At 41.8% G+C, this 20,077-nt stretch overlaps 1 protein-coding gene across 13 annotated transcripts in view; it reads left to right on the top strand.

Moving 5' to 3' along the window:
* LMO7 (LIM domain 7) overlaps positions 1 to 20,077 on the top strand; it is a 149,726-nt gene that overhangs the window by 38,761 nt on the left and 90,888 nt on the right. For all 13 annotated transcript variants that reach the window (XM_039365749.1, XM_039365765.1, XM_039365723.1 and 10 more), the window contains exon 2: positions 13,574 to 13,644. In XM_039365749.1, coding sequence (XP_039221683.1) covers positions 13,574 to 13,644 — 71 coding nt within the window. The remainder of the gene's footprint in view (positions 1 to 13,573; positions 13,645 to 20,077) is intronic.

Raw genomic sequence — 20,077 nt, 5'->3', positions numbered from 1 at the left:
TTCTCTGTTTCATGGTGACAAAGATGGAGGGTTAAGCTTCAGACCGGAAATGGCTGCAGTGACTCCATTGAGATTCTCAGTCGATGTATCTGCTGGCAGAACTGGTTAGAGATAGGCTTACAGTGAGTGAGGGCAAAACAGAGGTGTGCCATCATTCCAGTAGGATTTCAACACCTCTTTGATGATAGGATTCAGTTTTGTAGCCGGAAGCTCAGGTGGCGACTGAAGTGAGGAGTGCCTTGCCCAGCTTAACCTGATGCACCAACTGCTTCTATCTTTGTAGATGGTCAGATCTGACTTCACTGAGGCACGATTTAGCAACCACCAAATCAGATTAATGCAACACACGCGTTTCACTTGGGGGTTTCCCCTAAGGGGGGACTTTAGAACCGTATTCCATCAGAAAGACAACTGAAAATTTTGGTGGGTGTGTCTGCAGGCCGAGTTATTCCAGAGGTACGGATTTCACTACGAACTAAATGGATTCCATGTCCATTCCAAGTGTGGATCGTTACTATTGGAACCCTAAAAAATGTGGGCTCAGAAGCTCTCCAGGACTATCTTTTCTCTTCTCAGCTTGCCTGTTCCCTGGAATACAACCAAGTTTTTGGGGGGCCATCAAAGAGACCTTTTCAGTTCAGGCACTAAATTCTAGAACACTTTCTGGAGTGTTTTACTCTCTCTGCTCGGGTTCAATCTGGGTCTTCTGTTGCTTCATAGGAAAGCATTTTTTATACCAGCAATCTACATAATTAAAGTTGTCATCTTGCTCTTTTGCCGTATTGTGATTTTTTGTTGGATATTTTGCATTGTTTTGGGTTTTTTTGTAAATATTCTTAAGCTTGTCTTGTTTTTGTTTTGGCTTTGAAGCCCAAAAGTTGCCCTGATTTTAAAAAGTGGCCAGCTGGAACTGAAGAGCTGGAATAGAAACTCTTCTGTAAAGAAATGGTTCATGGAGGTAGGGATTGGTGGGAAGCTTGGAAATTTGCTCGCAAGCCTTAATTAAAGAAGGCTCATTCCAGATGGTGGAGATAGTTATGCTGTAAGCTTTTGCAAGACTTTTCTTTTTCTGTGCCTGGATCCTTTTTGAGATGGGTAGATTTGAACAACATGCAACTGGATATTTTTTTTTTTAAAAATGGCTTTATTACCATAATCTTCATCGTTAAACTAAAAATTATCACAGGGCCTGTTGGATCAGAGTGTTTGGCACCCACAGACAAAATGCAAATGTAGGAGTGTCTCCTTGTCAGTTCTTGGCAACAGGTCCTTTGAGGATGCTGTTTCTTGTGTTGGACCTCAGCAGGTCTCAGATCAGAAGTTGCTTCATTCATTGATCTGATGTAACTCTCCAGGCAATAATTTCCCCCATCTCCCGGGGGATCACATTGCCTAATGGTATGTGGGAATGACCTTGGGGGGCAGGGCAAAGAGACACAGTCAAAGGAGCGGTCAGATAAACAACAACTTAGCCCGCAGCAGGAATGTGGATGGGGCAAGCCTAGGAGAGACCCTCCCTGAGGTGAGACAGTTACAAAATTCTGTTAATGTAACACTACATTATATTGTGGTCCAAGATAATAATAATAATAACAACAACAATAACAATTGTCGATAAGAAAGACAAAAAAGTCTGGATAGTGGATGTGGCAGTGCCTGGAGCCAGCAGAATAGAAGAGAAAAGAGCTGGAGAAGATAACAAAATACAAAGACCTACAAATAGAAATAGAAAGACTGTGGCAAAAGCAAGCAAGGGTAGTACCAATAGTAATAGGCTCCTTGGGTGCAATCCCAAAACAATTGGAGCACCACTTGAACACCATTGGCATTGACAAATTTGCCATTAGTCAATTGCAAAAGGCGGCCTCACTAGGAACTGCTTCCATCCTGCGACAATATCTGTAATACCATCAAACATCCACATCTGCCTATCCCAGGTCCTGGGTAAGGACTCGATAGGTAGACAAAATGCCAAATCCAGTCTGAACATCTGGCTGACTGTGCGATGATCCATAATAATAATGATAATGATAATAATAACAACAACAACAACAACAACAATAATAATAATAGTAAAGTTGGAAGGGACCTTGGAGGTCATCTAGTCCAACCCCCTGCTCAGGCAGGAAACCCTACACCATTTAGGACAAATGGCTGTCCAGTCTCTTCCTAAAAACTTCCAGTGTTGGAGCATTTACTGCTTCTGGAGGCAGGTTGTTCCACTGATCAATTGTTCTCACTGTCAGGAAGTTTCTCCTTAGTTCTGGGTTGCTTCTCTCCTTGATTAGTTTCCACCCGTTGCTTCTTGTCCTGCCTTCAGGTGCTTTGGAAAATAGCTTGATTCCCTCTTCTTTATGGCAGCCCCTGAGATATTGGAATACTGCTATCATGTCCCCCTTTGTCCTTCTCTTCGTTAAACTAGACATACCCAATTCTAGCAACCGTTCCTTATATGTTTTAGCCTCCAGTCCCTTAATCATCTTTGTTGCTCTTCTCTGTACTCTTTCTAGAGTCTCAACATCTTTTTTACATCGTGGTGACCAAAACTAGATGCAGTATTCCAAGTGTGGCCTTACCAAGGCATTGTAGAGTGGCATTAATACTTCACATGATCTTGATTCTATAATAAATTTGATTGATTCTGTAATAAATTTATTAAACCTTACAGTAAAGTAGTATAAGCTCATCTGTGCACGTTTCATATCTGGTATACCTTGCAAGGCTGACCCATTGAGATTGGAAGATGGTCTCCGATTCCCTGACATACATCATGACTCGTGGCTTCCTCCCTCAGTTTCTAGCCCAACAGCCATTTCTCTTTGGCCAGTCTGTAAAATGACTCAGAGTTTGCTGTGAAACAAAGGGAAGTTTCTGTTGCAGGACTTCTGATCAATTTTGCCAGCCCAGATCCAACCTCTGTCTCTAGCACAGGAGTCCCCCAACCCCTGGTCTGTGGACCGGCACCGGTCCGCAGCATGCCAACAGCCGGTCCCCACAAACAAGCAAAGCACCATCCGTGGGATGCAAGCAGCACACAAACCCACCCACCATCCTGGTTTCTCCACAGAACCAGTCCCTTGTGCCCAAAAGGTTGGGGACCTCTGCTCTAGCACACTCCTGATAATCCAGCTAATTAGAATGTCAACCATTATTGGTTTGCTTGTTGCAGGTAGGGTGGAAGGCAGCAAAATCTTTAGGGAAACAAACTCTTCTGTATAGAGTATACATAGTAGAAGGCCCCTTGTGATGGGACTCAAGAATTAGTTCCTTTATCTGTCTTGCTGGAATTTGCAATGTCCTTTTTCACATAGACTGCAAAGGCATGAATAGTGGTCTGTCTGTCTGTCTGTCTGTCTTTCTCTTTCTCTCTGTGTCTCGCTTTCTCTCTCTCTCTCTCTCACTCTCTGCAGAACCAAGCTCAGCCTGACATTTAAACATTGATGGCTAAGCATTTAAATCCACTTGTTAATTTGTTGTTTCGTGCGAAGAATCAGCCATTTATAAAGCCTGAATAAATTCATAGCTCTCACTTTGCCTCCTGAATGCTTTAATTACAGTGGTTTTTCTTGTTTGAAGATTTCAGCAAAATGAACAAAGCCTCACAAATGAGGCATCTTGTGCTTCAGAAAAAAATAAATAAAATAAAATAAAGAAGGCAGCTGTTGACGGAGCTCCAGTAGAAGGTTGTAACAACTGCACATTCTTGAGAGGGAGTTGCACAATAGGTCCACATCCTGTTGTCTTACTGATTTACAGCCTAAAATGGAGCTAGACATACAGTTAATATCAGGTGTCTGATTCCTGTTGAAGTATATCACGATGCCTGTTCTGTGACTTCTGAGATCTATAGAACATGTGCATTTTGCAATAAATCTCTGAGATGATCCCTTGATTGAAGTAAAACCACATCTAAGAAATGCGAGAGACTTTGAAAAAAAAAATCCCTTTTTCTTTGTCGGTCTCTCAGTTGCCTTTGTTCACCTTTCTGGTAACATTTCATAGGATTTGCCCATGGCTTGTTTGGGTGAATTGTGTTGATGGCCCAAATCTTTGTACAGAAAAGGAGGGTAACATTGTCCATTTTGTCTCTAATGTGAATGAATTTAGGTTATGGGTTTGTTCAAAGTGGTTCTTTCACATAAATACGCTTCATCTCTGAATGATGGGCAGTCTCATTTTGGAAATGTTCAGGCAAAAAGGAAATGTTATCAACAGAACGAAGAAAATCTCAGTGGGGGAAAAAAAGGGATTTGATTGAGAATTTTAATACTTTAGCTCTTCATTTGATATTTTCTTCCTTTGGTTTGTAGCCGTAATCTTGTGTTTGAAGTCCCAAAAGTGCTTTCCCGAAAAGCAACTGGACTTTTCTTGAAGACGTTTCGCTTCTCATCCAAGAAGCTTCTTCGGTTCTGAAGAAGCTTCTTGGATGGGAAGCGGAACGTCTTCATGGACAACAAAGTCCAGCTAACTTTTGAAAAAGCACCTTTGGGACAGCCATGACCTGGATGGCTGAGAAACTCCATAGACACTTGCGCCTGAAGCATGAGCTAATGTTAAAAGCATCTACAAATTTGCATTTCTTACTTTAAGTGAAGGGAAAGAAGTATCTTGCCGTACAGGTTTGAAAATAACATTTTTATTTGTTCTAGGAAATAACTGCAGGGTTTAAGGAGCTGAGAACATGGGCAGGATGCCATGGCAGGGCTGCAGAAAATATATATATATATATATATACAGGAAATGGCCTGTTTTTTGTTTGAGTTGCTAGGTGGGGAGGGTTCGGACATGCTTAAATAGGAGCATTCCAGGGGGGGGGGGAGGTTGAAATCCTTGGGGGTCTGAAAACACCAACTTAGCCAGATATATAGAAGGCATTTGCACCACCCTGAGGCATGTGGCACCTTATGTTGAAAATAGCAGGTGTCTGAGTGGTATTTTTGTGTCAATTTGCAGAGAGAAGTCAATGTAATATTATGAAGAGCATGGCTGTTTAAAGACTACCCAAAGATAGTTTGATTTTCAGTGTCTCCTTTTGCTGAGTGGAGAAAAAGTTCTTGGAAGTCCGAGGAGGCTTCTCCTAATGGAAGGCTGCGTCCATGTGCCCAGTTGCAGTTTAGAATAGAATAGAGCTGAAAGGGACCTTGGAGGGCTTAATCTAGTCCAGCCCCCTGCTCAAGCAGGAGAACCTATACCATCTCAGACAAGTGACTGTCTAGTCTCTTCTTAAAAACCTCCAATGATGGAGCTCCCACGATTTCTGCGAGTAAACTGTTCCACTGGTTAATTGTCCTCACTATTAGGAAGTTTCTCCTTAATTCCAAGTTTAGTTCATTGGCAACCAAGTCAATTCCTTTGGCCCCCCCAAATGCCATGTTTTCCCGGAACAGACCTTCACATTTCAACCATTCAAACATCTTCAGAGATTCCATGAATGGAAGACTCCGGTCTCATGTTCAGAATTGTCCTGTGCGGTTGGCTGGGCTGAGTGGCGAATAAATGGCTCAGAGAATTAACAAGAGTCTCAGAGTCTTCCCAATCAGCAGTGGGGACAAGTGAAGCACCCTTGAAGGGGACAGATGTTGACTTTTTAACTATTGCAAAATGCTGGCTGTGGGTGGTTTCTTTTCCTTGTGCAATTAACTAGGGCACTTTTTAAAAAAAATCTACTAATTTCTCCCTTAAAATCTCATTTCATCATTCGGAAGTACATTTCATCAAATGTGGGTATTATCCTCCCGATGTCTTGCCCTGGTGGTCTATGTCCCTCCTGGAGATCTGTATATTCTGCTTAACCCATCTAGACCCTGACCTAGTCTCACCCCTTTCTCCTCCTGAGCCAAAATGGCTTCTTTTGAATCATTCCCTTCCCTTCTTTTGCATCACACCTGTGGCCCACTGCTTTCTCCAGGAACCCTCCATCTTTCCAAAGTCCTTATGCTGATTGCACAAAAGCTGAACTTTTACTGATAGGACAGGGCAGTCTTCTGGAATTGAGACGACTTCTCCTTGAGGGTCTCCAGAGGTTTGAGGGGAAGGTGGCCTTTTTAATATATATTTTTTTAAAGGACCATATTTGTAACTCAGGGTTGAAATGAAGGGAGCTAGGTCCTAACATCCTAGCGCTAATTTGTTGTTGTTGTTAGTTGCAAAGTCGTGTGTGACCCATCGCGACCCCATGGACAACGTTCCTCCAGGCCTTCCTGTCCTCTACCATCTTCTGGAGTCCATTTAAGCTCACGTCTACTGCTTCAGTGACTCCATCCAGCCACCTCATTCTCTGTCATCCTCTTCTTCTCTTGCCCTCAATCTTTCCCAGCATCAGGCTCTTCTCCAGTGAGACCTTCCTTCTCATTAGGTGGCCAAGTACTTGAGTTTCAACTTCAGGATCTGGCCTTCCAAAGAGCAGTCAGGGTTGATCTCCTCTAGGACTGACCAGTTTGATCGCCTTGCAATCCAGGGGACTCGCAGGAGTCTTCTCCAGCACCCTAGTTCAAAGGCCTCAATTCTTTCTAGCACTGATAATGTTACCTAATTTGGGTAAAGAAATGCCTGCAAGCAAACGACCAAGCTTAGACAGCACCAAGGACCTCTCATTTCCTTTTTACCCAGCACCCAGAGAAGAAGCTTGCAGGAGCTTCCTGAAGAGGCAGCTACCCAGAGTGGATGACGGTTAGCTTTGGAAATGGGTTCCTTAAGCTCTGTAGGAGGTTACAGGCATAATAATAGCTTTGGGTTTGTTAATCCTATAGCTGGCATGAGGATAATATACATAGCAACTAGGAGAGGGTAATTTGATCTCTTGTTCACAGAAACATGCCTGAGAAAGAGAAGAGGGTTCTGTCCAACTTATTTAGCTCATCTCAGTCATGTTTGCAGCAAAGTGGTTGGACCAAAGTCAGTTTTGCTCTGGTGGCCCTGATCAAAGGGGGGGGGGGTGCATTTGAGTCTTGCCAGCTCAGAACAAAACCCCTTCCTGAGCTGAGTGACCATACCAAGCTGGAGGGTTCTTTATTGTAATGAAGATAAGAAAAGGATGATTGAATTTGGCTTGGGATAGAGCAGTGGTTCTCAACCTGTGGGTCGGGACCCCATTTGGGGTCGAACGACCATTTCACGGGGGTCGCCAAACAACGCAGTCTGCCATTTTTTCCCCTTTTCCTTAGCTGTGCTACTCCCTTTTATTCTATTGGCTTTTGAAAGCCAATAGAATAGACTCTCTTGAATAGAGAGAGTCTATTGGCTTTCAAAAGCCAATAGGAATTGTCCAGGCTGTCTCTGCCCTGCTGAGCCCACCAAAAGTCCCATTCTGCAAATGGTGCTGCACCAGTTGAGTAGTCCTCGACTTACGACCGGTTGAGTAGTCCTCGACTTATGACCGGTTGGGGGGGGGGCCGCGGCATTAAAAAGGTTGAGAACCACTGGGATAGAGACACATCTTTTATTTTAGAACAATTATTTCTAAGCAAAATGAAATAGAAGCTTTTCGCTACCAAATTGCTTTGGTGTTCTATTCACTATCCTAAATCTAGAGTCCCTTTGCTCATCCAGTTTCGGCTTGATTTATGTCCTCACCTGCTGGTGTTACGATTTTAATGTCTGTCCCAGAGGCCATTTCTTAACAAGAAAGGAGCTTGATTTGGCTGAGTAATATTTTAGTCTTATATTGCACCTAAAATCTTTCCTTCAGTTGTGCGTGGTGGTGGCGGCATATTCTTTTCAGTGTTTCTGAATAAATTAAATCCAAATCTGTGGGAAGCATCAGTCATGTATTCCCTTAAATATGTTTAAGTTATTGTACTTATGAAGTAAGATTAGGAGTTTGGTCGTGCTGTTAAAGTTGATTGAGGGTATGTGTGGTGTCCCAATCTTTTTTTTTTTTTTCCTACTACAGAAATAGCAAGAATACAGAGGAAGGGGTAGATTACAGTTTCTTTGTTGTTGTTGTTAGTTGCGAAGTCGTGTCCGACCCATCGTGACCCCATGGACAACGTTCCTCCAGGCCTTCCTGTCCTCTACCATCTTCTGGAGTCCATTTAAACTCACACCTACTGCTTCAGTGACTCATCCAGCCATCTCATTCTCTGTCGTCCCCTTCTTCTATTGCCCTCAATCTTTCCCAGAATCAGGCTCTTCTCCAGTGAGTCCTTCCTTCTCATTAGATGGCCAAAGTACTTGAGTTTCAACTTCAGGATCTGGCCTTCTAAAGAGCAGTTGGGGTTGATCTCCTCTAGGACTGACCGGTTTGATCGCCTTGCAGTCCAGGGGACTCGCAGGAGTCTTCTCCAAAGGCCTCAATTCTTTTGCGCTCAGCTTTTCTTATGGTCCAACTTTCACAACCATACATTGCAACTGGAACAGTTTCTTAATGGTGCTTAAACCTCAAGGTTTGCTGAAAACATTTCATTAAATTAATCAATTAACTAATTAATGTTTATAGCTACCCAATTCAACCAAATGACTCTGGGCAGCTTGCAATTCTAAAATCATTAATTACCATTTGTTCATTTTATGGGAAGCCCAGATGCTTTGATTCTACTGGAGAATTTAACCTTGGTATTTTAAAGTTCCAATGGAGGTCAGGAAAGCTTTCTTCTGATTTATTGTGTTTATTCTGATCATAACTGGATTCTGCCTTGGACATGCTATGTATGCATGAATAGAGAGCCTCAAAATGTCAACACAGTCAGAGTTTACGCAGGAATCATATATATTTATTGTTGGATAAGTTTTAAAAAAAAGAATGCAAGCAACCACATTATTTGATTCTATCTGCCGTTTAATTGAAGCATGGCTTTCTCCCAAGGGCATCCATAATGCTTTAATTGATAGGGAGGGGAAGGGACCATTGCAGTCTCTTGCCTCTGTTGATGTCATTGGGAAACCTTCTTTGGATCCAGATGCCTCGAATGAATTTTTTTTGCAAAGCTCCTTCATGTGGTGCCACCCCCTCCATAATGCAATGTAGCTTGCCAGAAATGTAGAATCTGTAACCGCAGCTGTGGATGGGTTCCCGTGACAAAAAACCCTTGGCTTCCCAAAAGCACCACATAGTTGAAAGCGCCTCAGGATTGTGGAAATGTGGTGCTCAGTCTGGGATACCAGACTTCAAACACAAGAGAGATTTTATCTGAAGCAAGAATTCTGTAGTTGCTACCAGACATAGTTTCTGCGTATGTTGATTACATATTTTCCACAAGTGTTCATTTAGATGTCATTTCTTGTTCTACCTCAGTGTGAAATCTGTGGAGATGGCCAAGCCATAAGAAAAGAGGCAGAGATTTAATTTCCTTTATTCCCTTGATTAACTACAGCTCACTTTCTTCTGAGACCATTTTTAACTTCTTAGTGCAGAGTACCTGACCTTGAGTTATGGGGCTCTTACTTTTCCATGTCTGCTTAATGCCAGGAAGAAAACAATGAGTAAAGGCTTCCGGGGTGGGGGGGTTGGGGGGTTGGGTTGGGAAGGTGGGAAAATGTTGGTCAGCAAGGTCTGAGTTACACATAGGTATTGTCAGAAGAATAATTGGGGGCTCCAACTTGAGCTGAGGTTGCGCTAGAACAGGGGTAGGCAACCTTGGCTCTTTTATGACTCGTGGACTTCAACTCCCAGAATTCCTGAGCCAGCCATGTTGGCTCAGGAATTCTGGGAGTTGAAGTCCACGAGTCATAAAAGAGCCAAGGTTGCCTACCCCTGTGCTAGAATAAATAAAAATGAGATCCAGACAGTTGTGAGGAAAGAAGTAATATTTACAGTATTCCTAAAAGCAAATAGTTTGCCTTATGGGCAGCTGCAGAGAAATGGGGTACAATGAAACAGTTATAGAGGGGAGCTTATTGTGAATGCGGAAGTGTCTATGTGCTGATTCTAGGGTGAGACTTGAGGGGTGTATATGTATGTATGTGTATGTGTATATATACACACACACATATCTACACATACTTGGAAACCTAATTCTATTTGTGTTTACAGACCATCTCCTTTTATATGTGGAGTAGGTCTGGGTAGCTTATTTGGAGGTTTAAGGAAGTTTGAGTAAAAGATTTTTTTCCCATTTGCTATTTTTACTTGATTAAGTTAATTTCATATTGACTATTGATTATCTAGTGAAGACGCCGATTCTCAGTCCCTTGTGAATTCTGTGAATGTTTTAAGGGAAGATGGAAGCACTATAAAGTGTATAACATATATTTGATAGAAAACTTCCCACAGCATATAAAAGGATGTTTAGCTTAAGGTGTAAAACCAGCCTTAATGGCTGTTATTGGATCGGAACCAGATCATTGTGTTTTTTTCAACAAAGCATAGCCAAACATCTCTGCTCTGTTTCATCTTATGCATGAAAGCAGCTATACGTCTTTGGAAGAAGCCATGATGTGACTTTTTGAGTTTGGCTTGATGCAGTGTGTCATCCAGCTATTTTAAGGGCTGGTGCTGGCAAGGCAGGATCCCCAGTCCCTCGAGATGATTTATTGATTCAGAAGGGTGAGAAGGAGGTGCCTTCTACTCAGGACCCCGAGGTTCTTGCGAACATGTCCGTCTTTGCTCTGCAGTGTTATGTCTGCAGTAAAGTCTACAACCCAGCCAGGCTGGATCTGCCAGTCTCCTGAGAGCTGAATTTATGGATGAGCTTCTGGAAACCTTTGCAGGCAGCCTGGATGCGACATGTTCTCGGTCAAGTTATGTCTGGGAAAACCCAGATTAGAATCAAGTTGGCAGACTGCTCGGTCTTGGTAAGCACACTTGAGCCAGAAGATGAGAAAGTCTGAGCAATTGGCCTGGATAGTCAGACTGAGTTGGCTGATTCTGCGGAAACAGCTTCCCTTGATCTTGTAACATGGGTCTTCCTTTGGACAAGTTTAACGTCGTGGTCTGCGATAAGAATCCTTTATAACTTTGACCTCTTTAGTAATAGTAATAGTAGTAAAGTTGGAAGGGACCTTGGAGGTCATCTAGACCAACCCCCTGCTCAGGCAGGAAACCCTACACCATTTCGGACAAATGGCTGTCCAGTCCCTTCTTAAAAACTTCCAGTGTTGGAGCATTTACTGCTTCGGGAGGCAGGCTGTTCCACTGATTAATTGTTCTCACTGTAAGGAAGTTTCTCCGTAGTTCTAGGTTGCTTCTCTCCTTGATTAGTTTCCACCTGTTGCTTCTTGTCCTGCCTTCAGGTGCTTTGGAAAATAGCTTAATTCCCTCTTCTTTATGGCAACCCCTGAGATATTGGAATACTGCTATCATGTCCCCCCTTGTCCTTCTCTTCGTTAAACTAGACATACCCAATTCTAGCAACCGTTCCTTATATGTTTTAGCCTCCAGCCCCCTAATTATCTTTGTTGCTCTTCTCTGTACTGTTTCTAGAATCTCAATATCTTTTTTACATCGAGGTGACCAAAACTGGATGCAGTATTCCAAGTGTGGCCTTACCAAAGCATTATAAAGTGGTATTTACTTCACGAGATCTTGATTCTAACCCTCTGTTAATGCAGTCTAGCACTATGTTGGCTTTTTTGGCAGCTGCAGCACACTGCTGGCTCATATTTAGGTGATTGTCTACTAGGACTTCGAGGTCCCTCTCACAGTTACTACTATTGAGCAAGGTGCCACCTATGCTGTACTTGTGCATTTGGTTTTTCTTGCCTAAATGTAGAGCCTTGCTTTTTTCACCATTGAATTTCATTTTGTTAGTTAGTGCCCAGTGTTCAAGTCTGTCCAGATCCTTCTGTATCTTAAGCCTGTCTTCTGGAGTGTTGGCTATTCCTGCCAGCTTGGTGTCATCTGCAAATTTGATGAGTTCCCCATCTATCCCTTCGTCCAAATCATTGATGAAGATGTTGAAGAGCACTGGGCCCAGAACGGAGCCCTGGGGCACCCCACTACACACTTCCCTCCAGATAGATGCAGTTCCATTGAGGACCACTCGCTGAGTACTCTTTGTTGCAGCCTTCTGAAACAGAAGTTTAAAAGCAGGAATTCAGCAATCATTTGAGCAAATTTAGTTGACAACACATTGCAAAAATATTTCAGAAAGGCTCTTTTAATTGAAAAATCAAGGCCGGAACCCGCTGGCAAGGGAAAAAATAAATAAATACGAAATTCAATTACATGGGTAGAGTTTTTCCTTTGGGCATCAGATTCATAGGACTCTTTCAGTTCATATTTCTTATAGAAATGAACCGCACCCCTAATTCAGCCAGCTGGAGAGCAAATTTTTTCTTATGCTTTGATCAGATAAGAAATAATTGAACTTAACAGTCAGTTATTTTCTGATGTCATCATGTATTAGACACAAATTGTCTAATGCAGCCTTCCTACCCAATAAACTGAACGCCCTGGGCTATGGCTCCCACTAGCTCCAGCTAGCCTCTTTGAAAATCAGAGAGGGTTGAGCATTGAAAAGGCCCTTTGAGTAAGCAAACAAATAGAAATAAAATACTAGCTATTAAATAGCAATAGCACTCAGACTTATATACGGCTTCACAGTGCTTTATAGCCCTCTCTAAGCAATTTACAGAGTCAGCATATTTCAACAATCTGGGTCTTCATTTAATCGATCTCGGAAGGATGGAAGGCTGAGTCAACCTTGAGCAAGTTAAAATCGAACTACTGGCTGTGGGCAGAGTTATCCTGCAATAGCAATAGGACTTAGACTTATATACCACTTGGTAGTGCTTTACAGCCCTCTTTATGTGGTTTACAGAGTCAGCATATTGCCCCCAACAATCTGGGTCCTCACTTTACCAACCTCAAAACAGTCAGAATCGAACTCCTGGAGTAAGCAGTGAGTTAGCCTGCAATACTGCATTCTAATCACTGCACCACCACAGCCCACAGTCCATTCCAAATAGCTAAGTCAACCTTGAACCGGTCAGAATCAAACTCTTGGCTGTGGGCAGAGTTAGCCTGCAATAGCAATAGCACTTAGACTTACATAGCACTTCATAGTGCTTTACAGCCTTCTCTAAATGATTTACAGAGTCAGCATATTGCCCCAAACAATCTGGATCCTCATTTTACCAATCTCGAAACAGTCAGAATCAAACTCCTGGAATGAGCAGTGAGTTCGCCTGCAATACTGCATTCTAACCAATGCACCACCACAGCCCATTCCAAATGGCTTTATATTTTCACTATTATTTAATCAGTACGCTTTAATCTTAACAAACTTAATCTTAACAATACCCTTTAATCTCTGTCTCTAATGCAGGAGTCCTCAAACTTGGCCACTTTAAGACTTGTGGATTTCCAACTCCCAGAATTCCCCAGTCAGCTTTGTCTGACTTTGATGTCTGCTCCCATCGGACATCAAAGAGGTTTTTGGTCTCAAGCTGGTTGAGACCAAAAATCTCATAAGACCAAGATTGGATATGAATTCTGCAAGAGTTGGGCCGTTCCCCCCATTTTGTATTTTCTCTAAGCACCTATAACAGTGTCATACTCAGCTTCTTCATGGTTGAAAAGAAGAGTCTCCTGCTCTTCAAAGAAGCATAGGTGCTCCTTCTTGAAAGTTACCCATTGATATGTCTAAGTTTCCCATGAGATTGCTCATTGTTATTATTATGTTTTCCTTCGCAGGCAGTTACTGGGAAAAGTTTCGGAAGCAAGGGTTTTCGCGCTGCTTTGGAAAATGGAATCCTTCTCTGTGAGTAAGTATCCTGAGCCAGAAAAAATCCCAGGATTTCTTTGTAAAAAGCCCATACTCATGCAGCTAGTCCTTGACTTACAGCCACAACTGAGCCCAAAATGTATGTGTCAATGCTGCTAATATCGGATGTTTTTGCTTTGACAACATATGGAGATGCAACCATTTTCCCTCTAACGTTTTACTCTTAGAATTAGATGATACTGGGGGGAAGAGGAGGAATGTGGCTGGGAGTTAAGCTAGACATAACAATACTGAACCTAGTATGTGAACCAAGATTATTGACATAAGAGATGATAAGAATTGGCAGCTTGGAGAACTGGGGGGGAAGCCTGCATTTCAAACTAATTGGAGAATGTGATTTATGACAGTTAATTAGAGGAGGGAATTGTGCTTTGATACTATGTGCTCAGGGGAGGGGAACTCAGTTTTTGGCTTTGACTATGTTAGTGCGATGCTATGCTACTCAAATAATGATTCTTTAAGGTAAACAATGCCTTGAGGTTCTTTGAAGAGTTTCATCTGTCGGAACCATGACATTATGTTGCTAAGCGAGGCATTTGTTAAGTGGGTTTTGCTCCATTTTACGAACGTTCTTGACAAAAGGGTTGAGGGAATCACTGCAGTTGTTAAGTTACTAATCTCATTGTTAAGTGAATCTAGCTTCCCATTGGCTTTGCTTGTCAGAAGGTTGCAAAAGGGGATCACCTGATCCCAGAATGCACTGCCATCATCATAAATATGACTCAGTTGCCAAGTTTTAATCATGGAGATGCTGCAATGGTTGTGTGAAAAATGGCCGCAAGTCACTTTTTTTCAGTGCCGTTGTAACTTTGAACAGTCACTCAATGGACTGTGGTTAAGTCGAAGTCTATCTGCACTGTTGTCAATCATCTGAAGCTGCAGAAGCAATTCTGCTTTCATGATGGCCAGACATTTCATGATGTTTTGGTGTCTGATAAATAGGTTTATACTCGGCTATATCTGACCATATTGGGGGAAAAAAAAAATCAAGTTAGCATAGCTGGCTGAGGGATTGCTTGCCTCAAGTATTTCTGCCTAGCCAATATGTCAGGGAGAGTCAATGCAGCCTGAGTCCCATCAATTAAATACAGGCAGTCCTTCACTTTCAACAATTCATTTATCGTACTTTCCGGCGTATAAGAAGACTTTCACAAGCAGTAAAATCAGCACCGAAGTCAGGGGTCGTCTTATACGCCGAGACATCTTATATGCCGGAAATTACGGTAGTTTCCGGCATATAAGATGACTTTCTAGGCATGTGACTCGGCGCCGAAGATGGGAGTCGTCTTATACGCCGGGTCGCCTTATACACCAGAATATACAGTAGTGACCATTTGACATTACAATAGCAATAGCACTTATATACCGCTTCACAGGTCACATGATCAGAATTGAGATGCTTGACAACTGACTTGTGTTTATGACTGTTGCAGTGTCCAGGGTTCATGGACTTGCAACTTTTGCAATTCTCTTGCAAGCCAAGTCAACGGGGAAGCCCAGATTCACTTAACAACTGTGTTACTAACTTAACAACTGCAGTGATTCACTTAGCCACCATGGCAAGAAAGGTCATCAGATGGGGGAAAAACTCACTTAACAATGGTCTTGCTTAGCAACAGACACTTGGGGTTCAATTGTGGTCTTAAATAGAGGATATTGTCGTCCTGTTGTATGACCCGGGTAGGTTATCCCCCAAGAGATGATGTGTAGGAAATGGTTAAAAATGTGGTTGTTCTTCCAGGCTTTAGGATGGGATGGTTGGGGAGTGGCTATGATTTGGGGGTTTTATTGGGAGTGTATAATCTTCTGGCTGGTTGTGACCATTTCTAAATACGTTGTCTTTTAATTGTAAGCTGTCCAATTTGCTAAGGAGTCAGGCGGTCTCAAAATCAAATTAAATTAGTAAACTTATTTGAAGAGGAAACGGGGAAAAGAAAAAACATTGGGGTGGGGAGTGGGCATGGGAGGGAGGGAGCCCATTTGGAGCCCCTAGAAGTGGCCACATTTTTTTCCCCTGGATTCCCTACTTGGTTTCTGAATTGGCTGAAAGGTGGTGATCCAGATCATTGTAATAGTAAGTGTCATTTTTTTTAAAGCTTCCTTTAGATAATCTTGCTTGCTACCTTTCAAAAATTACTGCCCTGGGTCATGTTTGGCAACCTTATTTTTGTCAGAAATGAAATCACTCTGGTTTCAGAAACTCGGCAACCCGGAAACTTAAGTTTTGTTTTTGTTGGTTTTGTTTTTGTTTTTGACAAACTATCTTGCTGCTAAAATACTTCAGACAATCTTTCTCATATGTTCTAACCCTGCAATAAATGTCTCCCGGTGAAGTTTCCTTCCCGTCTTCCCTTTTAATCAATTTTCTTCATCTGGGTACCTCTTGGAAGTGGAGATTTCATACAAACTTTTGAGAGTATCGTTAGAACGCAGGACGTTTTAAAAAGTAAAAAAAAAAAAATTCAAAAGCAGGAACAATGCCTTCTGAGAGTCTTCCACTTTTTCCAAAGGTGCTTTTTCAGAGGGCAACGGGACTTTATTTTTTCTTCGAAGATGTTTCACTTCTCATCCAAGAAGCTTTTTCAGCTCTGACTGGATGGTGGGGAATGGAAGGATTTATATTCCTTGCAGACAGCTGCATTCTTTTAGAGAGTTGCTGAGGCCATTTGGAGGTTTACCTGTGTCCTCAAGGTCACCTGAGTACTGCAAATGTGTGTGAAGCCTTCTTGGCTGCAGGATGTTTTCCGCCCTGTGTTCCTTCATAATACACACAAGGAATTCGTCTCTGGTGCATAAGCTCTCAGTGTACATACAAACATAAGCTCTCTGTGTACATAAATAAGATCTGGATGACTGAGAATTTCCATAGACTTCCATCTTTCCGTTATCATCACCATCACCATCATCATCATCATCATTATCATCATCATCATCATCCTAGTGTTTTTCCTACGAGTGCAGGGTCCACTTTTTGGATAAACAAGTGCCATCTTGTGCGATCAGATGCAGCATCCAGGTCCAACTGGGCATTTTTCATTTCAGCATTTATTGGATCTTGCCCCATTTGCTTTGGCTTTCCATGGGGGCACTTGCCATCTATATTAAAATGAAGGTGATATAGGCAACAATGTGCGGGGCTGCTTGTAGAACATGGCCAAAACACTGTAGGCATTTCCCATACATTTTTTTTATATTGGCATGGTGCCCGTTTGCTTCCGAACTGAACTTTTTTGAAAACTGAACTTCTCCAAACTGAACTTCCACCTTTTTGTTTATGTATTTATTTATTTTCTAGAGCCACCCATTTCAAACAAGTGACTCTGAGCAGAGAACAATGCTAAACAATTAAAACAATTACAATATGCTACAAAAATAAACAATAGAATGGAACAGAACAGAATAGAAAATAGGATAAGATAGGATATAGAATATAAAATAGAGTAGAGTAGAGTAGAGTAGAGTAGAATAGAATAGAATAGAATAGAATAGAATAGAATAGAATAGAATAGAATAGAATAGAATAGAAAAAAGGAATGGAATAGAATAGAATAGAATAGAATAGAATAGAATAGAATAGAATAGAATAGAAAAAAATGAGTGGAGTGGAGTGGAGTGGAGTGGAGTGGAGTGGAGTGGAGTGGAGTGGAGTAGAGTAGAGTAGAGTAGAGTAGAGTAGAGTAGAGTAGAGTAGAGTAGAGTAGAGTAGAGTAGAGTAGAGTACTTTATTGGCCAAGTGTGATTACACACACAAGGAATCAGGTGCATAAGCTCTCATTATACATACAAACATACTGTGTAGATACATATATAAGCTCTTGGTGTACATACAAACAACAAAGTGATTAATCATAAATTATTAGATGCAACCATAAATCATAAGATACAAACAACAAAGTGATAAATCATAAGATACCAATAGGAGAAGGTAATAGGAAAGATGAGAAGGATAATAGCAATACAGCCCTACTACATGGAGAAATATCCTTAAGCTAAAAATAAATATATAAAGCAACTAAGAAAAAAAGTGTTCATAGATGATAATATATCCAGGAAATGGGGCCCTGAACACTTTTGGAGCCCCAGTCCTGGACACAGAACCAGGTCTTCAAGGCCTTTCAAGAGGCCAAAAGGCTGAAGGCCATCCTGATCTCCAAAGGGAGAAAGGTAGGCAGAGAAGGCACATCTCTTCATCTTTTTGCAAGCACCTCAATTTTAACAAGAACATTAATTTTATTGTTTCTGGCAGGCAATGAAATATGAGAATATACAACATTTGGCAGATGGAGACCTCCTTCTGAAGCTTCTTTTATGCTAACGAGCACCCACTTGCAAACAATGTTTTTTCTGATTTGGATAATGCCTTTTAAAATAATTTTTTAAAAAGGGAATAAGGAAAAAAACAACAAGCTTTTCTGGGAAAATGCATTACAGAATCCCCTGGAGGTCGTCTAATCCAACCACCTGCTCAAGCAGGAGGCCCTATACCACTCTGGGCAAACGGCTATCCAATCTCGTCTTGAAAAGTCCAGTGATGGAGCACCCACAACTTCTGAATAAATATGTTTTAACATTCTTGGTTTTCTTCCATTCAGTTGTGTTGTGTCAGATTCCCAAAGTCCCTGGAGTTTTCTTAGCAAAGTTTCCAGCAATGCTTTGCCACTGCTTCTTGACATTGGAATTACTTCAATCTATTTTTATTGCATGGTGGAAAAAAAGGAAAATACAAGCATGGTTTGCTTTGTTTTCTTTGATGGGGCACCTTGGCTTTACAGATGTTCCAGAGAACCAGAAGGCAAGACAAGAAAACAGTGGATGGAAACTAATCAAGGAGAGAAGCAACCTGGAGTTAAGGAGAAACTTCCTAACAGCGAGGACAATTAACCAGTGGAAAGAGCTTGCCTTCAGATGTTGTGGGTGCTCCATCACTGGAGATTTTAAAGAAGAGACTGGACAGCCACTTGTCTCAAATTGTATAAAGTTTCCTACTTGAGCAGGAGGTTGGACTAAAAGACCTCCAAGGTCCCTTCCAGCTCTCTTCTGGTTGATTGATTGATGAACTTATCACCACTTATTCATTGCTGAGCTATCAAAGATAGCTTATGTTACCTTATGTCAGTAGTTCTCAACCTTTTTAATGCCGCGACCCCCAACCGGTCGTAAGTCGAGGACTACTCAACCGGTCGTAAGTCGAGGACTACTCAACTGGTGCAGCACCGTTTGCAGAATGGGACTTTTGGCGGGCTCAGCAGGGCAGAGACAGCCTGCACAATTCCTATTGGCTTTTGAAAGCCAATAGAATTAGACTCTATTTAAGAGAGTCTATTCTACTGGCTTTCAAAAGCCAATAGAATAAAAGGGAGTAGCACAGCTAAGGAAAAGGGGGGGAGAATGGCGGACTGCGTTGTTTGGCGACCCCCGTGAAATGGTCGTTCGACCCCAAATGGGGTCCCGACCCACAGGTTGAGAACCACTGTCTTATGTTGTATAGAAGTATAAACACTGAAGGAATCCTTGTTCTTGGGTACCATGGGGGGATGAAGGTGATGTTGCTTAATTCACTTCTAGTTGATCATAATGCTTTGTGCATTGAATCAACCAGCAGTTCTTCAACCTCACCTAAAGTAGAGCATCCTAGTTCCCTCTCCTGTTCTTAATGTCACTGGAGCTGATTCATAACTGCTCTTTACTTGACAGCTTGGAAGATAAATCATCACCAATAAATGTTCCGTTTAATAGAAATGATCTCCAGTAGACCAGCCATAATAACTCACCGATCATTAAATAAAAGTGCTTATCCATAATTATGAGCAGAGCGGGAGCCAAATGTGGACTGAGTCTGGGTCTCAATAAAATCTATTTTTAGGAGACGTTGGGGCCTCTTCAAAGACAGTCATGTGAGAATCTGGCCATGATGGCTTATTCTGAGGAATTTTGAAAATCTGAGTCAGACTAGGGAACAAATTGGTTTGAGGCACCCTGGAGTAAAGATTTCCTTAGCTTCTCTGTTGTTTATACTCTAGGATCTTAATTCACACTATAGAGTTGACTGTATCCTGTTTCTCAGAAAGAACTGATAAGTACAGTGCAATAACTTTCTGGTATTATAAAGAGAAATGATATCTTTAAGCCTGCAGCAGTCTAATTGTGTTCCAAGAAAGTCAGAACCTTATCAGCAATTTATTCCACAACAAAAGAGGTTTTAAAAGATTTTGGATTGTTGATTCATACATAGTGATACTGAGACCAGCCAAAGATTTGGCAAGAACTATTCACAATCTGGGATGAATTTTTTTGCTTCAACGGAGTTTCCTTGAAAGCAAGAAAATTTTCAAAAACTAATATCTTAGATAGCCAGCTCTGTAAAGCCCATATTTACCATGTTTCTGTCAACGCTGCTAATGTCGGATATTTTT

This window comes from Crotalus tigris, unplaced genomic scaffold (genome assembly GCF_016545835.1).
Source record: "Crotalus tigris isolate CLP2741 ecotype Arizona unplaced genomic scaffold, ASM1654583v1 scf7180000017596.1218436, whole genome shotgun sequence".
NCBI lineage: Eukaryota > Metazoa > Chordata > Lepidosauria > Squamata > Viperidae > Crotalus > Crotalus tigris.
The sequence above is the reverse complement of the archived record's forward strand: the minus strand, read 5'-3'. Positions and strand labels throughout refer to the sequence as shown.